This window comes from Pan paniscus, chromosome 6 (genome assembly GCF_029289425.2).
Source record: "Pan paniscus chromosome 6, NHGRI_mPanPan1-v2.0_pri, whole genome shotgun sequence".
NCBI lineage: Eukaryota > Metazoa > Chordata > Mammalia > Primates > Hominidae > Pan > Pan paniscus.
The window spans coordinates 166,461,134-166,482,205 of record NC_073255.2 but is presented as its reverse complement, the minus strand read 5'-3'; the positions used below and the strand labels follow the sequence as shown (position 1 = coordinate 166,482,205).

The window sequence follows — 21,072 nt, the reverse complement described above, 5'->3', positions numbered from 1 at the left end:
ATAGAAAAGCAGTGGACCTGGATTCATTATGTTAAGATGCCCTCTGCTGGGACACATAAGCATTTCACAAAATATATTTTACAAACATTTCATGTGTTTTGCCCCTAAGACTTATTTTTAAATTCACCACTCCGGAAATACACAGTGGACAGTAACTGACAGTAATAAAGTTGTTGTTCATTGCATCTGTCTTCCTCTTCTTAAATACAGCATATATTCAAAACATGTAGTATTTTGGCCACTCCTCATCATTAATTTCTTGTCTAGCTTTTCTAAATACCTTCTAAGATCAATATCTAATACCATACCCATTCAGGCATGGTTTATATGAAGTCTTTTCACCATGGTGCTAAATGTTCAATGTAAATTGGAAAGTGAAAGATATAAAATGTAGCCCAGCTTTAAGTCATTTAGTAGCCCAGAAAATTTTAAAACCTTAAATTGGATCCCTCTCCCTCTCCCCTACCCTCTCCCTCCCTCTCCCCCTCTCCCTCCCCCTTTCCCATCTCCACGGTCTCCCTCTCTTGGGGAGCCTGGACTGTACTGCCAAGATCTCGGCTCGCTGCAACCTCCCTGCCCTGGGCTCCGGTGATTCTCCTGCCTCGGCCTGCTGAGTGCCTGGGATTCCAGGCACATGCCGCCACTCCTGACTGGTTTTTGTATTTTTGGTGGAGACGGGGTTTCGCCGTGTTGACCGGGCTGGTCTCCAGCTCCTGGCCTCGGGTGATCTGCCCACCTTGGCCTCCCGAGGTGCTGGGATTGCAGACGGAGTCTCGCTCACTCAATGCTCAATGTTGCCCAGGCTGGAGTGCAGTGGCGTGATCTCGGCTCGCTACAACCTCCACCTCCCAGCCGCCTGCCTTGGCCTCCCAAAGTGCTAAGATTACAGCCTCTGCCCGCCCGCCACCCCATCTAGGAAGTGAGCAGCGTCTCTGCCTGGCCGCCCATTGTCTGGGATGTGAGGAGCCCCTCTGCCCACTCGCCCCGTCTGGGAAGTGAGGAGCGCCTCTGCCCGGCTGCCACCCCGTCTAGGAAGTGAGGAGCGTCTCTGCCTGGCCGCCCATCATCTGGGATGTGAGGAGCCCCTCTGCCTGGCCGCCCCATCTGGGAAGTGAGGAGCGCCTCTGCCTGGCTGCCCCATCTGGGAGGAAGTGAGGAGCACCTCTGCCCGGTTGCCCCGAATGGGAAGTGAGGAGCGCCTCTGCCCGGCTGCCACCCCGTCTAGGAAGTGAGGAGCGTCTCTGCCTGGCCGCCCATCGTCTGGGATGTGAGGAGCCCCTCTGCCCGGCCGCCCCGTCTGGGAGGTGGGGAGCGCCTCTGCCCGGCCGCCCCGTCTGGGAGGTGAGGAGCACCTCTGCTCGGCCGCCCATTGTCTGGGATGTGAGAAGCGCCTCTGCCTGGCCGCCACCCCGTCTGGGAGGTGAGGAGCGCCTCTGTCCGGCTGCCACCCCGTCTGGGAAGTGAGGTGCGCCTCTGCCCAGCCGCCCCATCTGGGAAGTGGGGAGCGCCTCTGCCTGGCCGCCCCGTCTGGGAAGTGAGGAGCGCCTCTGCCAGGCCGCCCCATCTGGGAAGTGTACCCAACAGCTCCGAAGAGACAGCGACCATCGAGAGCGGGCCATGATGACGATGGCGGTTTTGTCGAAAAGAAAAGGGGGAAATGTGGGGAAAAGGAAGAGAGGTCAGATTTGTACTGTGTCTGTGTAGAAAGAAGTAGACATAGGAGACTCCATTTTGTTCTGTACTAAGAAAAATTCTTCTGCCTTGGGATGCTGTTAATCTTTAACTTACCCCCAACCCCGTGCTCTCTGGAACATGTGCTGTGTCCACTCAGGGTTAAATGGATTAAGGGCAGTGCAAGATGTGCTTTGTTAAACAGATGCTTGAAGACAGCATGCTCGTTAAGAGTCATCACCACTCCCTAATCTCAAGTACCCAGGGACACAAACAGGGCCGAAGGCCGCAGGGACCTCTGCCTAGGAAAACCAGAGACCTTTGTTCTCGTGTTTATCTGCTGACCTTCTCTCCACTATTATCCTATGACCCTGCCACATCCCCCTCTCTGAGAAACACCCAAGAATGATCAATAAATACTAAATAAATAAATAAATAAATAAATAAACCTTAAATTGGATTAAGATGATCCAGGATTGCTAGTGCCCTCGGGCATCTCGCAGAAGCAAACAAAAATCCTCTCTAGAGGAAGATAACATTATACTAGACCCCAAATTATTTCTAGAAATAATTTTCCAAACACAGCATCCAGTATTCATTGAAATATAATAGTACACCAAGAAAAGAGCCAACGTGAACAAGAAATGACATTAACAACATGTAACAGAAACTTGAGAGAGAATTACCAGGTAAATTATAAAATTATTTGTTTAAAAGAAATTTTTTTCCACTATTGGAAACCGTTCAGTGCAAATCTGGGAGGAAACACACACACACACACACACACACACACACACACACACACACACACACACACTAGAAATTCTAAAACTGGAGGGAAAAAAACACTTGGTTAGTAGTTTTGGTTAAACTATTAACAATTACCAAAATTAATAAGTCAATGAACAGATTTAGAAGCACCTTAATAAATAAAGAAAAAACAAAGAAAAGAGAACATAAAAAAGGCACCTTAAACACAGCTGATATGGTTTGGCTGTGTCCCCACCCAAATCTCATCTTGAATTGTACTCTCATAACTCCCACATGTTGTGGGAGGAACCTAGTGGGAGGTAACCGAATCATGCGGGCAGGTCTTTCCGGTGCTGTTCTTGTGATAGTGAATAAGTCTCATTAGGACTGGGGGTTTAAAAAAAGAGGAATTCCCCTGCACAAGCTCTCTCACTCTTTGACTGCTGTTATCCATGTAAGACATGACTTGCTCCTCCTTGCCTTCTGCCATGGTTGTGAGGCCTCCCCAGCCACATAGATCTGTAAGTCCACCGAAACCTCTTTTCTTCCCAGTCTTGAGTATGTCCTTATCAGCAGCATGAAAATGGACTAATATAGTAAATTGGTACCAGAAGTGGGGTGCTGCTGAAAAGATACCTAAAAATGTGGAAGTGACTTTGGAACTGGGTAATAGGCTGGGGTTGGAACAGTTTGGAGGGCTCAAAAGAAGACGGGAAAATGTAGGAAAGTTTGGAACTTCCAAGAGACTTGATGAATGGCTTTGCCCAAAATGCTGATAGTGATATGGACAATAAAGTCCAGGTTGATGTGGTCTCAGGTGGAAATAAGAAACTTGTTGGGAACTGGAGCAAAGGTGACTCTTGTTATGTTTCAGCAAAGAGACTGGTGGCATTTTGCCCCTGCCCTAGAGATTTGTGGAACTTTGAACTTGAGAGAGATGATTTAGGGCATCTGGCAGAAGAAATTTCTAAGCAGCAAAGCATTCAAGAGGTGACTTGGGTGCTGTTAAAGGCATTGTTTTATAAGGGAAGGAAATCATGAAAGTTTGGAAAATTTGCAGCCCGATAATGCAACAGAAAAGAAAATCCCATTTTCTGAGGAAAACTTCAAGCTGGCTGCAGAAATTTGCATAAGCAACAAGGAGACGAATGTTAATCCCCAAGACAATGGAAAAAATGTCTCCAGGGCATGTCAGAGGTCTTTACAGTAGCCCCTCCCATCATAGGCCTGGAGACCTAGGAGGTTTCAAGGGCTGGGCCCAGGGTCCCTGTGCTGTGCACAGCCTAGGGGCTTGGTGCCCTGTATCCCAGCTGCTCCAGCTGTGGCTGAAAGGGGCCAACACAGAGCTCGGGCCATGGCTTCAGGGGCTGCAAGCCCCAAGCCTTAGCAGCTTCCACAAAGGTGTTGAGCCTGCAAGTGTACAGAAGTCAAGGATTGGAGTTTGGGAACCTATGCCTGGATTTCAGAGGATGTATGAAAACTCCTGGATATCCAGGCAGAAGTTTGCTGCAGGGGCGGGACCCTCATAGAGAACCTCTGCAAGTGCAGTGTGTAAGGGAAATGTGGGGTTGGGTCGGAGACCTCACACAGAGTCCCTTCTGGGGCACTGCCTAGTAGAGCTGTGAGAAGAGGGCCACTGTCCTCCAGCCCCCAGAATAGTAGATCCACCGACAGCTTGCATCTTTTGCCTGGAAAAGCCACAGACACTCAACAACAGCCCATGAAAGCAGCTGGGAGGGAGGCTGTACCCTGCAAAGCCACAGGGGGCAGAGCTGTCCAAGACCATGGGACCCCACCTCTTGTATCAGCATGACCTGGATGTGAGACATGGAATCAAAGGAGATCACTTTGGAGCTTTAAGATTTGACGGCCCTGCTGGATTTCGGACTTGCATGGGGCCTGTAGCCCTTTTATTTGGCCAATTTCTCCCATTTGGAATGCCTGTATTTACCCAATCCCTGTACCCCCACTGTATCTAGGAAGTAACTAACTTGCTTTTGATTTTACAGGCTCATAGGCAGAGGGACTTGCCATGTCTCAGATGAGAATTTGGACTGTGGACTTTTAAGTTAATGCTGAAATGAGTTAAGACTTTGGGGGACTGTTAGAAAGGCATGATTGGTTTTGAAATGTGAGAACATGAAATTTGGGAGGGGCCAGGGGTGGAATAATATGGTTTGGCTCTAAGTCCCCACTCAAATCTCATCTTGAATTGTACTCATAATTCCCACATGTTGTGGGAAGGATCCGGTGGGAGGTAATTGAATCACGGGGGCAGATCTTTCCTATGCTGTTCTTGTGATAGTGAATAAGTCTCACAAGATCTGATGGTTTTAAAAGGAGCAGTTTCCCTGCACAAGCTCTCTCTCTTTTTGCCTGCTGTCATCCATGTAAGATGTGACCTGCTCTTCCTTGCCTTCCACCATGATTGTGAGGCCTCCCTAGCCAGGTGGAACTGTAAGTCCATTAAAACCTCTTTCTTCCCAGTCTTGGGTATCTCTTATCAGCAGCATGAAAATGGACTAATACAACAGCTAAAGAAGAAAATCTTCTGTCTTTCACAAGCTGAAAGACAGAAGAAACTACACAGAAAGATGATACATACAGAACAGATGGTTAAGAGACATACAAGTGAGGAAGACTAACATAAGTAACTGGAGCCATGGAATGAAAAGAGATGGAATGCAGCAGAAGCAAAATCTCACGGCTAAAATTTCCGGGAGAGGGGGGCAGGCCATGTGGGAGATAATCTTTGAAAGAGTAGCGGTTAGAATGAAATAGCTGAATTCTCAATAGCAGCAATGGAATCCAGAAGACAGTGGAACAGTACCTTCAACATGAGGAAAGAATAACCACCAAGCTAGAATTCCATACTCAGTGAAAACATCCTTCAAGGTTGAAGTTTAAGTAAAAACATTCACAGACAAGCAAAAATAGAACTTGTTACTAGCAGATCCATGTTAAAGCACATATTAAATGGTGTCTTTAGGCAGAAGTAAAACCATCTCAGGAGACCAGTTGGAGATGCAGGAAAAAAAATTAACATTATTTTTTAAATAAAAATATTGTTCACTGGATGCGGTGGCTCACGCCTATAATCCCAGCACTCTGGGAGGCCAAGATGGGTGGATCACCCGAGGTCAGGAATTCAAGACCGGCCTGGCCAACAGGGTGAAACCCCATCTCTACTAAAAACACAAAAATTAGCTGGGCATGGTGACGCACACCTGTAATCCCAGCTACTCGGGAGGCTGAGACAGGAGAGTTGCTCCAACCCAGGAGGCAGAAGCTGCAGTGAGCCAAGATTGTGCCACTGCACTCCAGCCTGGGCGACAGAGTGAGACTCCATCTCAAAAAAAAAAAAAAAAAAAGTCCTGTGGTGTTTAAAATACAGTTGTCCCTTCAAATCCTTGTGAGATTGTTTCTAGCATCTTGATGTGTAGATGCTCAAGTCCCTGATATAAAATGGTGTAGTATTTTCACATGACCTATTCACGTCCTTCTGTATCATCTCTAGGTTACTAATACTAATATTATAATACCTAATACAGTGTAAATGCTATACAAATAGTTGTTGTATTGGCCTTTTATTTGTATTATTTTTAATTGTTATATTGTTACTTTTAATTTTTTTTTCCTAATACTTTTGATCAAAATTGGTTGAATGTGCAGATGTGGAGCCCACAGATAAAGAGAGCCAACTGTATACCAAAAATGAATACAAAGGACAACAATAGCATATAGGATGGGCACATGAAATGCAAGTGTTCTAAGAAATTTGTATTATCCCTGTAGAGGTTAAAAGTTCCAAGTACATACAACGTTTTGCTTTTCCTTTTTTTTTTTTTTCAACTGGACACAGGCTCTCACTCTGTCACGCTGTAGTGCAGTGGTGTAATCATAGCTCACTGCACCCTCAAACACCTGGGCTCAAGTGATCAGTCATCCCACCACAGCCTCCCAAGTAGCTGGGACTAGGGAGCACGTCACCACACCCAGCTAATTTTTTTTTGGTAGAGATGGGATTGCACTACATTGCCCAGGCTGGTCTCAAACTCCTGGGCTCAAGTGATCCTCCCACCTTGGCCTCCCAAAGTGCTGGGATTACAGGTGTGAGCCACTGAGCCTAGTCAACATAAGGCATTGATAAATAAAGGATGTATGTTACAATTTCTACAGGTATTGATAACAGTAAAAGCTTATAACTTTCAAACTAACAAGAAAAAAATGAAAAAATACAAAATTTTCAATCACTACAAAAGAAAACGCCAAGAAAGAGAAAAGTAAACAGAACAGGTAGGGCAAAGAGAAAGCATATAGAAAAGAAGGTAAATTTAAATCTAAATACATGTCAGTGATTCTGTTTAATGTAATTGGAATAAATGCTTCAGTTTAAAGCCAAAACATAGGCAGAATAGATGAAAAAATAAAACCAAAGCCATAACACTGATAGTAAGTGATTCCAGACCTCAAGTCTCAGTATAATACAGGCTCAAGTTATAACTGCAAGGCTTAAAAAAGTTGTGATAAAGGCCAGGCATGGTAACTCACACCTGTAATGCCAATAATTTAGGAGGCCGAGGCAGAAGGATCGCTTGAGCCCAGGACTTTGAGGCCAGCCTGGGTAACACAGTGACATTTCTGTCTCTACAAAATATACAAAAATTAGCCAGATGTGGTGGTACACATCAGCAGTCCTAGCTACTCCAGAGGCTGAGATGGGAGAATCACTTGAACCCGGAAGATCAAGGCTGCAGTGAATCATGACTGTGCTGCTGCACCCCAGCCTGAGCAACAGAGTGAGACGCTGTCTCCAAAAAAAAAAAAAAAAATTAAAGAAGAGCTTCTAATCCAAACAACACTACCTGCAGCTGCCAGATGAGCTGTCACCTCATCAGCTGCTGTGGAGTTGAGTATATCTGAGTCATCGTAAGAGGTGTCCTCGGGAGAAGAAGGCGAGTCTTCATCAGCACTCAGCATACTGTGCTCGGTGTAAGTAGCCACATGGACCTGCTGCACTTGCTGGGCCACTGCATGTGCTTCTATGGTAGCCATATGTTCGGTTTGGGTCACTCCGTGTTCCTCCATGAAGTTCTACTGTCAGACAAAAAGGAAAAAGAACAGGATTCAGTGTGTAATATAACACAATGTTTAAACTAAGAGATATTTTATTCAAGAGCAGAGGAACCTTGACAAAATTCCAATTTCACTACTTACCGTGCCACACCAAGTCACAGGAAATGGGAAGCACCATGCAAATGTGACATAAAAATGACAGAGTGGTGTTCTTACGTGAAACCATTTTGATGGAAATTCGCTGTACTAATTTTATACCTCAGATCACAAAACAACAGATACCCTTAATAATAAAAAGACATTCAAATATAACAATAAAAACATACTTAAGATAGCTCAGTGACTAGCATTTGGCCTTGTGGACATAAAAACACTTAGTAAATAAGTGAAATACTTAACATTTTCTTTGTATGTCAAAGACAAGTGAGAGTCAAATAACTTTTTTCCCAAAAATTCAAATTGGTCTTTCTGCTTATAAAACTGCTTCTTGAGGGCATGGCGGCAAGTGCCTGTAGTCCCAGCACTTTGGGAGGCCCAGGCAGGTGGATCATCTGAGGTCAGGAGTTCGAGACCAGCCTGGCCAACATGGCAAAACCCTGTCTCTATTAAAAATACAAAAAAATTAGCCAGGCGTGGTGGTGGGCGCCTGTAATCCCAGCTACTTGGGAGGCTGAGGCAGGAGAAGTGCTTGAACCCGGGAGGCAGAGGTTGCAGTGAGCCAAGGTTGTGCCATTGTACTCCAGCCTGGGAGACAGAGCAAGACTCTGTCTCAAAAACAAACAAACAAACCCCCCCTCCAAAAAAAACCCAAAAAACTGTGCTTCTTGTAAACCCCAAAATGATACAGTAATGTATAAAGCAGTAAGGTTAAAAGTTGGCTCTTCTATTACACTTATAATCTCCACTCCCCCCCACCCCAGAAGTTCATTATTTTTGAAAAATAAATTTGGAGCATACATATATATAGATTTAAAATAAAAACAGGTTCATATTATACATATTGTCTGTCTTTTTCATATTACAATATATCTGGACATTGTTACATGTCAAAACATACAGATCTACCATATCTTTTTTAAACAGCTGCGTAATACTTTATTATATGCATGTGTCATAATTTATATAACCAGTCACCTGCTGATCAAATATGCTGCCAAGTTTTTGCTATTATAAAATAAACATCAATGCAGTATAAAATATGTCCTTGTATATAAAATTTTACATATTAGTTCCTCAAAAAAAAAACAAAAATAGAAGTACCACATGATCCAGCTATTCCACTTGTGGATATATATGCCCAGAAGAAACTGAAAGTAGGATCTTGAATAGACATCTGTACACCCATGTTCATAGCAGCTTTATTCGCAACAGCCAAAATGTGGAAGCAACCCAAGTGACCATCGATGAATGCATGGGTAAAAAAAATGTGGTATACACATACTACTTATTATTCAGTCTTAAAAAGGAAGAAAATGCTAATTAGAAAGAGGGGAATTTCCTCAACCTGATAAAGAACAGCTACAAAAAACCTACTATTAACATCATAATGTGAAAAACTAGAAGCTTTCCCATTAAGATTAGGAAGAAGCCTGGCCGAGGTGGCTCACGCCTGTAATCCCAGCACTTTGGGAGGCCAAGGCAGGTGTATCACCTGAGGTAGGGAGTTCGGGACCAGCCTGGCCAACATGGAAAAATGCTGCCTCTACTAAAAATATAAAAATTAGCCAGGTGTGGTGGTACACATCTGTAATCCCAGCTACTCAGGAGGCTGAGGCAGAAGAATCGCTTGAACCCAGAAGGTGGAGGTTGCAGTGAGCTGAGATCATGCCACTACGCTCCAGCCTGGGTGACACAGCAACGGCGGGACTCTGTCTCAAAAAAAAAAAGATCAGGAAGAAGACAAGGAAATCTCCTCTCACCACTTCTTTTTAACATTGTACTGGAAGTCTTAACTAATGCAATAAGATTTTTAAAAAGAAATAAAGGGTACCCTGATTGGGAAGGAAGAAATAGAACTGTCTTTCTTCATAGATGACATGATTATTGATGTAGAAAATCCAAAATAATCAATAAAAAAAACTCCTGGAACTAGTAAGTAATTACAGCAAGGTTGCAGGGACAAGGTTGTTTTCCTAAATACTAGAAATGAATAAGTGGAATCTGAAATCAAAAACACAATACCATTTACATTTGCACCACCAAAAAGTGAAATACTGAGTAAGGTATAAATCTAACAAAATATGTACAAGATCTATATGAAAAAAAACACAAAACTCTGATGAAAATAATCAAATAAAAACTAAATAAAGAGAGATATTCCATGTTCATGCATAGGAAGACACAATACTGTCAAGATGTCAGTTCTTCCAACCTGATCTCTAGATTCAACATTGTCCCAATCAAAATCCCAGCAAGTTATTTTGTGGATACCAACCAACTGACACTAAAGTTTACATGGAGAGGCAAAAGACCCAGAACAGCCAAAAAAATACTGAAAGAACAAAATCAGAAGACTGATACCACACAACTTTAAGACTTACCATAAACCTACAGTAATCAAGATAGTATGGTATTGGTGAAACACCAGAAAAATAGACCAATGTAACAGAAGAGAAGGTCCAGAAATAGACCCACATAAATAGAGCCAGCTGATCTCTGAGAAAGGAGCAAAGGCAATACATTAGTTTGGCAAAGTTAGTCTTTTCAACGAATGGTGCTGGAACAAGTGAACAGTCACACATCAAAAAAATGAAATCTAGACATAGACCTTCACAAAAACTGATACAAAATGGATCATAAACCTAAATGTAAAATGCAAAACCATAAAACTCCTATAAGATAACATAGGAGAAAATCTAGTTGACCTTGGGTATGGCAATGACTTTTAAGATACAATGCCAAAGGCGCAATCCATAAAAGCAAAAAATCGATAAGCTGGACTTCATTAAAACAAGAAACTTCTGCCCTGCGAAAGACACTGCCAAAAGAATGAGAAGACAGGACATAGACAGGGAGGAAATAGTTGTAAAAGATGAATCAGAAGGATTGTTATCCAAAATAAGGAATTCTTAAAAACTCAACAATAAGAAAATGAACCCAATTTAAAAAAGGGCAAAACACCTGAAGAGATCTCACCAAGGAAGATATATAGATGGTAAATAGGCATATGAAAGGATGCTCAACATCATATGTCAAGGGAGAATTAGAAATTAAAACAGTGAGATATCACTACGCATCTATTTAAATATCTAAAACTCAAAACACTGCCAACACCAAACGCTGTTGAGGATGTGGAGCAACAGGAACTCTATTTCACTGCTGGTGGGAATGCAACATAGTACAGCCACTTTGGAAGACAGTGTGGCAGTCTGTTATAAAATTAAACATACTCTTACCATACAATCCAGCAATTACATGCCTTTGTATTTACCCAAAGGAGTTGAAAACTTACATCCACATAAAAACCTGCACATGGATGTTTATAATTTTATTCATAATTGCCCAAACTTGGAAGCACCAAAATGTCCTTCCGTAGGTGAATGGATAAACTGTGGTACATCCAGACAATAGAATATCATTCAGCACTAAAAAGAAATGAGCTTTCAAGCTATGAGAAAATGTAGAAGAAGCTTAAATGCATATTGCTAAGTGAAAAAAGCCAATCTGAAAAGGCTACACACTTATGATTCCAATTACATGGTCTTCTGGAAAAGCAAAACTATGGGGACGGTAAAAACATTAGAGGTTGCCAAGGATTAGGGGGAAGGGAGGGATGAACAGGCGGAGCATTTTCAGGGCAGTGAAACTACTCTGTATGATACAATAATGGTGGATATGGGTTATACATTTGTTCAAATCCATAGAATGTACAATACCATGAGGGAACCCTAATGTAAACTATGTAATGTACAATACCATGAGGGAACCCTAATGTAAACTATGGACTTTGGGTAATAATGACGTGTCAATGTGGGCTCATCAATTGGAACCAAATGTACCACTCTGGTGCAGGATGTTGATAGTGGGGGAGGCTGTGCAAGTGTAAGGGAGAGAAGTATATGGGAATTATCTGTATCTTCCACTCAATTTTGCTGTGAACTTAAAACTGCTATAAAAAAATACAGTTTTATTTAAAACCAATTTTTAAAAAAAGGAAATTCTGACTCATGCTACAACATGGATCAACCTTGAGGATATTCTGCTCAGTGAAATAACCCAGCCACAAAAAAGAACAAATACTGTATGATTCTACTTATGTGAGGCACCTAGAGTAGTCAAATTCATAGAGACAGAAAGTAGACTAATAGTCGCCAGGGGCTGGGAGTACAGAGTTTCAGTTCTGCAAGATAAAGAGTTCTGGAGATTGGCTGCACAACAGCGTGAATGTACTTAACACTACTGAACTATATGCCTAAAAATGATTATGATGGTAAATTTATTGTTACGTATATTTTACAACTAACTTTTTAAAATTACCCTATATACCAGTGTAATTTCTGTGCAAAGAAGTGACTAATCTGGCCGGGCGCAGTGGCTCACGCCTGTAATCCCAGCACTTTGGGAGGCCAAGGCAGGCAGATCACGAGGTCAGGAGATCGAGACCATCCTGGCTAACATGGTGAAACCCTGTCTCTACTAAAAAAATACAAAAAATTAGCCGGGAGTGGTGGCGGGTGCCTGCAGTCCCAGCTACTCGGGAGGCTGAGGTAGGAGAATGGCGTGAACCCGGAAGGCGGAGCTTGCAGTGAGATGCGCCACTGCACTCCAGCCTGGGCGACAGAGCGAGACTCCGTCTCAAATAAATAAATAAATAAAAATAAATTTTAAAAAAGGAAGAAGTGACTAATCTTACAGGAGAATAATATAACCAGCCTGTATTATCTTTATTAAAAATCTTGTATATTATTTGATTATTTTAAAAAATAAATTCTTTTAAGAATAATAAACTCTTGAAGGTAAATTGCTGGGTCAAAAGGCATATATATTTTAAATTTTGATGTATATTGAAAAGCTGAGTGCTTCAGTTGTACACTAACACTATCTCTACTTGTATTAATACAAACCCACATGAACATATACACACATTTAAAATTTGACTATCATGTAACAGTATACAGCACTACACATGTGGAGTTTACCAAAAAATGTCAACCACATAGATACAGAAATATGACCTCTATGGCTGCATGTAAAAGAACATAATTATTTATTTATGTAAAATTTTTCTCTTATTTTGTCCCATTCTACTATAGAAGTCTTTCTCCATCTTGAGATCTTTTGATTCTAAAATCCTTTGTTCCTCTGAGTAACTGCTCTCTTAAACTAATCCTGCTATGTCTTTATTCTTTAGGTGATTTGTTTCTATGTAGATAATCAAATTTTCAATTTTCTGAGGTCTTTGAAAACACAGTAAAATGTGAACATTTGGAAAATCTGGGTAAAGGGTACATGAGAATTCTTTGTACTATTCTTGCAACTTTTCCCAAAGTCTGAAATTATGGCAAAATTAGAAAAGAATTTTTAAGCTACCTGATAAGCTACCCTTCCATATCCTGTTTTATGTGAGTTTCAGAATATCCAAGGGAATATATCCTAGCCCCCAGATTTGTACTACTCTAAAACAATTTAACACACTAAGTCACACAATTGAATATAATATATGAGAGAAAGATACCATTAAAATGCTATTTTTCCATCCATTTCACTGTTCTTCGAGACAAACTGCTTAGGGCATTTTAGAATTCTGGGTACTTCAGAATTATTTTTAAATGATTTGGGATTAGATGGCACCTAACTGCTTTTCAAAGGGATTTGTAGGCTATGCGCTTGGCATAATGGATTTCAATTCTTTGCTCCAGAATGCAGTTCACAGCATGAATCAATAGGGCTGTCTGCTTCACAGGCTTGCCATTTCTGCCCAGAGCCTCATCTCTTTCCACCTCTCTCCCTATCCCATTCTTTGGCCTCTCTAACCATTTTTTTTTTTTTTTTGAGACACAGTCTCACTCTGTTGCCCAGGCTGGAGGGCAGTGGTGTGATCTTGGCTCACAGCAACCTCCGCCTCCTGGGTTCAAGCAATTCTCGTGCCTCAGCCTCCCAAGTAGCTAGGATTACAAGTGCACCACCAAGCCCAGCTGATTTTTGTATTTTTAGCAGAGACGGGGTTTTACCATATCGGCCAGGCTGGTCTCAAACTCCTGACCTCAGGTGATCCACCTGCCTCGGTCTCTCAAAGTGCTGGGATTACAGGCTTGAGCCACCGCACCCGGCCTCTCTAACCATTTTTATTCAGCACACCCTGTGAAAAGCAAAGGCAAAGGTATTTCTGACTTCTTTTAACTAGAGTGGGATACTTATGAATGATACTTACAATGTTTCCGTAAAATCATAAAAGAAGCAGGTTGGTTAATGCCAGATATGACTGATATGACATATGACATATTGCTGGACATCATCAGACCCCACTCTCCCAAGTCAATTTAGTGAAGCATTTTAGCTTTCCTCCATGAGGAGTTAGATTCCCTGGATAGCTAAAGTGATGTGAACTGTCAATAGGTAAAAAACATATTAAATATTCTCTATTTTATAAAACAGCACAGTCTATCACCAAGATATCCAGAACCCCTGGACAAGTTACTCAACCTCTAAGCTACAATTCTATCATTTTTTTTAAGTGAAAAAAGAATGACTACCTATTCGCAGAAGGATGATATGAGGATTAAATGAGATAACCCAGATAAAGTGAGGAACACAGTGCCCAGCAATAAGTGCCTGACATTAATTATGATGATGCCAGAATCTCTATGTCTTCCCGATTCTACCCTTCTTGACTCATTACTTGACTAGTCTCACAAGCACTGGGCCTCAATTTCTTCATTTCTAAATCAGACAGTCATCTCTGAGGATAGTTTTCTTAACTGTGTAAGAGACTGAATCAGGCATCTAAAAAGCCCTATATTAACTCCAGCAACTGAAATATTGTTCTCCTAGACATAAAATAAAGAAACTATAGGAAACCAAGGCCCCTAGCATAATTTCACAACAGTGCACAAATGAAGAGGCAGCAGATGGACTTGAGAGTGATTCCTCTGAACTGATATAAAAAGTAAGACGAAAGCGCCGGCAATACATAATGACCTGTGACTCAACACCACATTCAAATAAAACAGCATACCTATCACCCAGAGCCAGTGGTGTTCAGCAGATTAGTCAATACCTCATTTTAATAAAAAAAAAAAAGGAAAAAGAAAAAAAATTCCCCCAAGCAATAACTTAACATGGTAACAATTTTACTAAAATCTTTCTTACCCTGGATCATCACCTGGGGTGCAATATATCCTTCATCTAAAGGTCCTTCTTGGCCGGACACAGTGGCTCACACTCGTAATCCCAGCACTTTGGGAGGCCAAGGTGGGAGGATTGCTTACGTCCAGGAGTTCGAGACAAGCCTGGGCAACATAGGGAGACCCCCTCTCTACAAAAAATGAAAAATTAGCTGGGCATGATGGCACATGCCTATAGCCCCAGCTACTCAGGAGGCTAAGGCAAGAGGATTGCTTGAGCCTGGGAGGACAAGGCTTCAGTGAGCCAAGATCGCGCCACTGCACTCCTGTGTGAGTGACAGAGTGAGACCCTCTCTCTTAAAAAAAAATTAAATTAAAAAGTCCTTCTTTATAATATAAACTACAAGAGGTTGGGGTAGGGGTACTCTGGTACAGAAGAGCTGCTACTTTTGTCCCTCTAGGCCAGTATGGGTGGGTTAGTGGAAGAAAACACAGAAAAAGATTGTCTTGGCCCAGAGCACCCTGGTACTTGTAGTCAATAATACCTAAGGAGCTACTGGAATTTGAAGGAAATGTCCAAGGGAGTTAAATTTAGTCTAATCCACACATAATGGATGAGATTAAGTGTAGAGTATTTTAAAAATCAAAGCAGAAAGAAAAGCAGGCCAGGAAATCTAATCAAAGTGTAACTAAATGTAAAAGAAAGCATTAGTCTAATCAATAGCATTATCATATCAAAAGAAAAACCACAAGAACTGCCTAAGGGAAAATCTGACACCTAGCCTCAGTCTACAGTCCAAACCCAGGGTGGGGTGGGAGGAACCTAGGCTGGCTCAACTTACATTCTTGAACATATCCAGAATATAAACTGCATAACTAGGATAGAAATTTTACCCTTTCTCAAGAAGCCTAAAGAAGCCTAAAGTCAACTATAGGGTTTGCTCCTCAGGGGGACACTAGGGTAATGGATGGAAATCTCACCACAGCAGTAAAAATGAAAAACAATTCCACAGCTCAAGTCAGAGTGAAAATAGAATCAAAGTAAAATGTGACTTAATTGTGAGTAAAAATGGAACATAAGAAAAGAAAAATCCATTTGACCTAGGATAATTCTCTTTCAAAGAGTGTATGAGTGATGATATCAGACATGGAAAGAAAAAAAATACCCTCCCACACCACTGGGCTCTACAGTTGAAAAAAAAAAAAAATGAAGCTATAGTTGTACATGTAGTTCCATCTCCAGACCCCGACTACAGACCAAAATACAGAAAATGAAATATAATACAAAACAGCAGGTAAAAGTTATGAACCATGACAATGAAAAAGCAAAGATAAGGCTGACAGAAATTTGGAGGCGGGAGAGGGACAGAAAGGTGGAAGAATGGCTAGGAGTATTAATATCCTATCCTTACATGGTGAGGGAGTCAGGAGACATTATTAGCAGGAGATGGAAACAGTATTACAATGTAACTATCAAAAGTACAAGGGAAAGGAAAAGTACTAAAAAAATAAGTACCTTATATTCCATAAAAGAAAGTCAAGCTGGGTGTGATGGCTCATGCCTGTAATCTCAGCACTTTGGGAGGCTGAGAAGGGCGGATCACGAGGTCGGAGGTAGAGACCATCCTGGCTAACACAGTGAAACCCCGTCTCTACTAAAAATACAAAAAGTTAGCCGGGCATGGTGGCGGGCACCTGTAGTCCCAGCTACTCGGGAGGCGGAGGCAGGAGAATGGCGTGAACCCGGGAGGCGGAGCTTGCAGTGAGCCGAGATTGCGCCACTGCACTCCAGCCTGGGCGACAGAGCGAGACTCCTTCTCAAAAAAAAAAAAAAAAAAGTCAATAATGCCCATTTGATAAATCAAGAAATAGTGGTATAGATATATTATTTAGAGTTATGGAGGCATTACTGTTTGATGATACTATAAACAAAACAGTTAAACTATAAACAAAAAACAGCTAATTGTCTCTGAAAAGTGGGACTCGGGATGGGGAAAGAGTGGCAAAAGACTATTGATTTTTATTGTAAGTCCTTCTATTTCATCTTTTATTATATGAATGTATTACTTTGACTTTTAACAAAATGAGCTTTAAAAACAAATAGCTATGATATAGTCTTCCAAACTGATCCTTTTGAAAATTAAAATTAAATGACATGCTAGAGCAAACTGTCACTAGATAAATAAAGCTCCCTTCTTACGTTAAGAACTGAGAACAGCACAGTTCAAGTTTAGAAGTGGCCTTGCCTTGAGGAAGACAAACTTCCTAATTTGCGGCATCTAAAACTAACAAAATTGTATGACTAATCGAATATTTTTCATACCAATAGATTAACTTTGTAAATACTCCTTAATACTAATAACACGATAATCCAGTTAACAATGATGCTTTTAAATAATGCTTAAGAAAAATAAGCTTTGGGCTGGGCGTGGTGGCTCACACCTGTAATCCCAGCACTTTGGGAGGCCAAGGCTGGGGGATCGCGAGGTCAGAAGTTTGAGACCAGCCTGACCAACATGGTGAAACCCTATCTCTACTAAAAATACAAAAATTAGCCAGGAGTGGTGGCGTGTGCCTTTAATTCCAGCTATTCTGGAGGCTGAGACAGGAGAATCGCTTAAACCTGGGAGTCGGAGGTTGCAGTGAGCCAAGATCGCACCACTGCACTCCAGCCTGGGCAACACAGCGAGACTCTGTCTCAAAAAAAAAAAAAAAAAGCAAGAAAAGAAAAAAAAGCTTTACCACACAACTTCATAATGACTTAGGGATGAGTGGATGATTTTATGAAAATACTGTAAGCGCTGGGCATGGTGGCTCATGCCCGTAATCCCGAGAGGCCAGAGGCGGGCGGATCGCAAGGTCTGGAGTCAGCCGGGCCAACGTGGTAAAATCCCGTCTCTACTAAAGATACAAAAAATTAGCCGGACATGGTGGCACATGACTGTAATCCCAGCTACTCTGGAGACTGAGGCAGGAGAATTGCTTGAACCCGGGAGGCGGAGGTTGCAGTGAGCCAAGATCGCGCCACTGCACTCTCCAGCCTGGGCGACAGGGTGCGACTCCATCTCAAAGAAAAAAAGAAAAGAAAATACTGTAAGCTCACTGAAGTCAGGGCTTGGGTCCATAAAGTCTCTATGAATAGATCTATCATAATATGCTCTTTGATAAATGATTGTGGGTAATCAGCTGCACATTTTAATAACTAAAGCTACACCCAGGCAGTTACAGTTTCTGTAACTCTCCTACAAGGTTATGCTTGCTGTTTCTCTCTCTCTCCCTCTCACTTCCAAGCCCTGTCTTCTATTCTTGTCAGAGTTGCACTATTCCTCGCTCTGGAGCTGAGCCTGCCAACCATGTTTTCCAGACTTTACTGCCAGTATCCTGTTAGGTTTTGCCTAGGGAGACTGGAAGGGGAGAGAAGAAGGGATTTCTTTGCTGTTTTCATTGTTATAATATCAGCATTGCTCCAGCAAGAGGAGTGTTGCACCTCCCAACTCCAGCTGTGCCTCTTCTCTCCTGGTGGTTGAGTACCAGCTGAATGGCATTCCACTCGGAGATCAGATTACCAGCTGCAGGACGACCTCTCTGAGCTTCCAGGTTCTTCTCTTCTGTTCCCCCAAACCTAGGGGTGGTAGTGCTTCCTATCTGGATTACCCCAGTGTCTTTTGTGCTCTTTCATCTTGTAACACCTGTGTACCCAGTTCCCAGAATTAAATTCTCTGAAATGCCACACATGGTTTTCTAGGCCCCGATTAATACTTAAAGAAGAAAATACATACTTGCATTCAAAATTACTCATACAGTGCTGGTAAGCAGCAATCCGGGATTCTCATACCCTCAATAAAGAAGTGATGTAAAAAATGAAGCCCATTTTTACAAGACTACAATTAGAGTTTCTGTTTTCAGACACTGATGAATCTCAAATTTAATGAATCATTAAAAAGATGCTAAGCTATAGAGTATAAAATGTCTCACAGGCCTGGCGCGGTGGCTCACGCCTGTAATCCTAACACCCTGGGAGGCAGGTGGATCAGCTGAGGTCAGAAGTTCAAGACCAGCCTGGCCAACATGATGAAACCCTGTCTCTACTAAAAATACAAAAATCAGCCGGGTGTGGTGGTACACGCCTGTAGTCCCAGCTGCTCGGGAGGCTGAGGCAGGAGAATCGCTTGAACCCGGGAGGCGGAGGCTGCAGTGAGTTGAGATGATGCCACTGCACTCCAGCCTGGGCAACAAAGTGAAACTGTATCTCAGAATACATAAATACATAAAAATAAAATGCTTCACACAGACAGAAATGGGACACTTAGAAGTGAGAAGGGAGCACAGACAGGAAAGTAGGTGATATCAACACAAACTTATGTTTGTGAGTCTATCTGACCTACTCTTTAAGTCTAACATTCCTGCAAACCTCAAAATCAACATCATAGTACTATACTGTCTCTTCATAGAAATAACACTGACAAACAGAAAATAATTTGTCATATTACTCGATGAATAGATCAGGTTTTTGGAAACCAAAGAAAATGTGGTAGCAATGGTACCTTTGACCTTTATCTACCATTCTAACTCCCTAGTGGACTGCGTAGACCTACTGAAAATCAGTGGTGGGGTAATGGCTATCATTTCCAGCATGGGAAAGAGCAATTTAGAGTTACCATTCTTTTTTCTTATTATACAACTGGGCTCAGCATGTACAAGTGTCTGGAGAGTCTCCTCTCCATTCTACCTCATGCCTACTTAAACACATCCTCACTTCTCCAGCGGGGTGGTACAAACTCTGGAACCAGAATACTGCATTCCATTTCTTGCTCTGCCACTTACTAGCAACTTGGAGAAGTTTCATTTGACTTTTTCTGTCTTAGTTGTAACATCTGTCAAATGAAGGAAAATAACAGAATCTACTTCATAGAATTACTGGGGACAAAATGAATTACTATTTGAAAAAGGGCTTAAGGGGACATGGTATATAGTGAGTGCTATATAAGTGTAACTTATTCTTATTCCATGTACAAAGATGAGGACAGCAAAGAAATGTTGAAGGGACAGTTACATGATTTTTTTTTTTTACACTGGGTGAAATAATGTTTACAGATCACATTAGGAATTTTGACCATACAAATACCTCTATCATAGAGTTCTTAATCGTTTTTGAATCATAAACTTTCTTGGGGATGGGTGAAAGCTACAGAGCTCCTCCCTAGAAAAATGCTACACATACAGAATTTTCCAAAATATTCCAATGTTCTTCTATTCAAATTATAAATAGACTATGTATTACTAGAACACTAGAGGGTGCCACAAGCAAAGGAAAAAATGTAAAGACAGCATGGAGAATTTTGGCTTGCCGGAACATCTTTCCACAGAGAAGAGTTAAGTCAATGTACTTCATCAAATGCTTTAAAATATGTCAACTCTCTTATAGGTTCTGGATTAGCACTGTCTGGTAGAACTTTCTGCAATGATGGAAATATTCTAAATGTGTGCTGTCCAAAACTGTAGCTGGACATGTGGACTACTGACCACATGAGATCATAAGGAATTAAATGTTTAATTTTAATTAATATTAAATGGCCATATGTGGCTTGTGGCTACTATATTGAACAGTGCAGTTCTACATTCTAAAAAGTTTTGACTTGCTTCTTATCACAGGCCATTATCTATCAGTGTGAAGGTAATTTCTAATAGAGTGGGTTCATACAATTATTCAGGCCAATTTGTCCCTTGTGATAATTCAGCACTATAGAGACAGAAATAAAGATTGTCAGCGTTTTGTCCTTGCCCTACAGACGTTCACAGTCAAAAGTACGCTGTCTTTTTACTCATTATAGATGACCCTACCTACCTAATTTCCTATGTTTCTTTACTGAAACATCTCTCTAAGCCCCTGGGTTATAAGAGCTTAAAAAATAAATAAGTGTATACTGAAAGACTGAATTAATACAGTTAAGTAAGTAGGCTTTCGCCATTTAAAAAACAAATCCTATTCTAGTGATATTTGCTAAGGGTTAAGGGAGCACAGAGAAGACAAAACTGCAAGGACATGGGGCAGGCATCCTGAAGGAAAAGACAGAGTCTACAGTCAGAAGCTCATCAGGCTCCAGAATGAATAAAAGGGCACTGCAGGCAGCAGCAACAGCTTGTGAAAGCACATGGCATAGCAAGGGGACATCAATGAACGCCCAGACAGCAGATTCAGGGGGAGTCTGGGGACGAAACAAACACAGCTCTCAACTGCCTCCACACCAGATTCTTTCTTTACACTGCCATTTAGTCTACTAAAAATAAAGCT

At 41.7% G+C, this 21,072-nt stretch overlaps 1 protein-coding gene across 9 annotated transcripts in view; it reads right to left on the bottom strand.

The window, feature by feature from the left end:
- The window catches only part of NRF1 (nuclear respiratory factor 1), a 145,192-nt gene that overhangs the window by 92,074 nt on the left and 32,046 nt on the right, over positions 1–21,072 (bottom strand). For 6 of the 9 annotated variants that reach the window (XM_034964979.2, XM_055114860.1, XM_063606096.1 and 3 more), the window contains exon 2: positions 7,287–7,518. In XM_034964979.2, the coding sequence (XP_034820870.1) occupies positions 7,287–7,509 (223 nt within the window). In that variant the 5' untranslated portion in view covers positions 7,510–7,518. The remainder of the gene's footprint in view (positions 1–7,286; positions 7,519–21,072) is intronic. The other 3 variants (XR_010112642.1, XM_057302686.1, XM_063606093.1) reach the window with 1 other exon arrangement.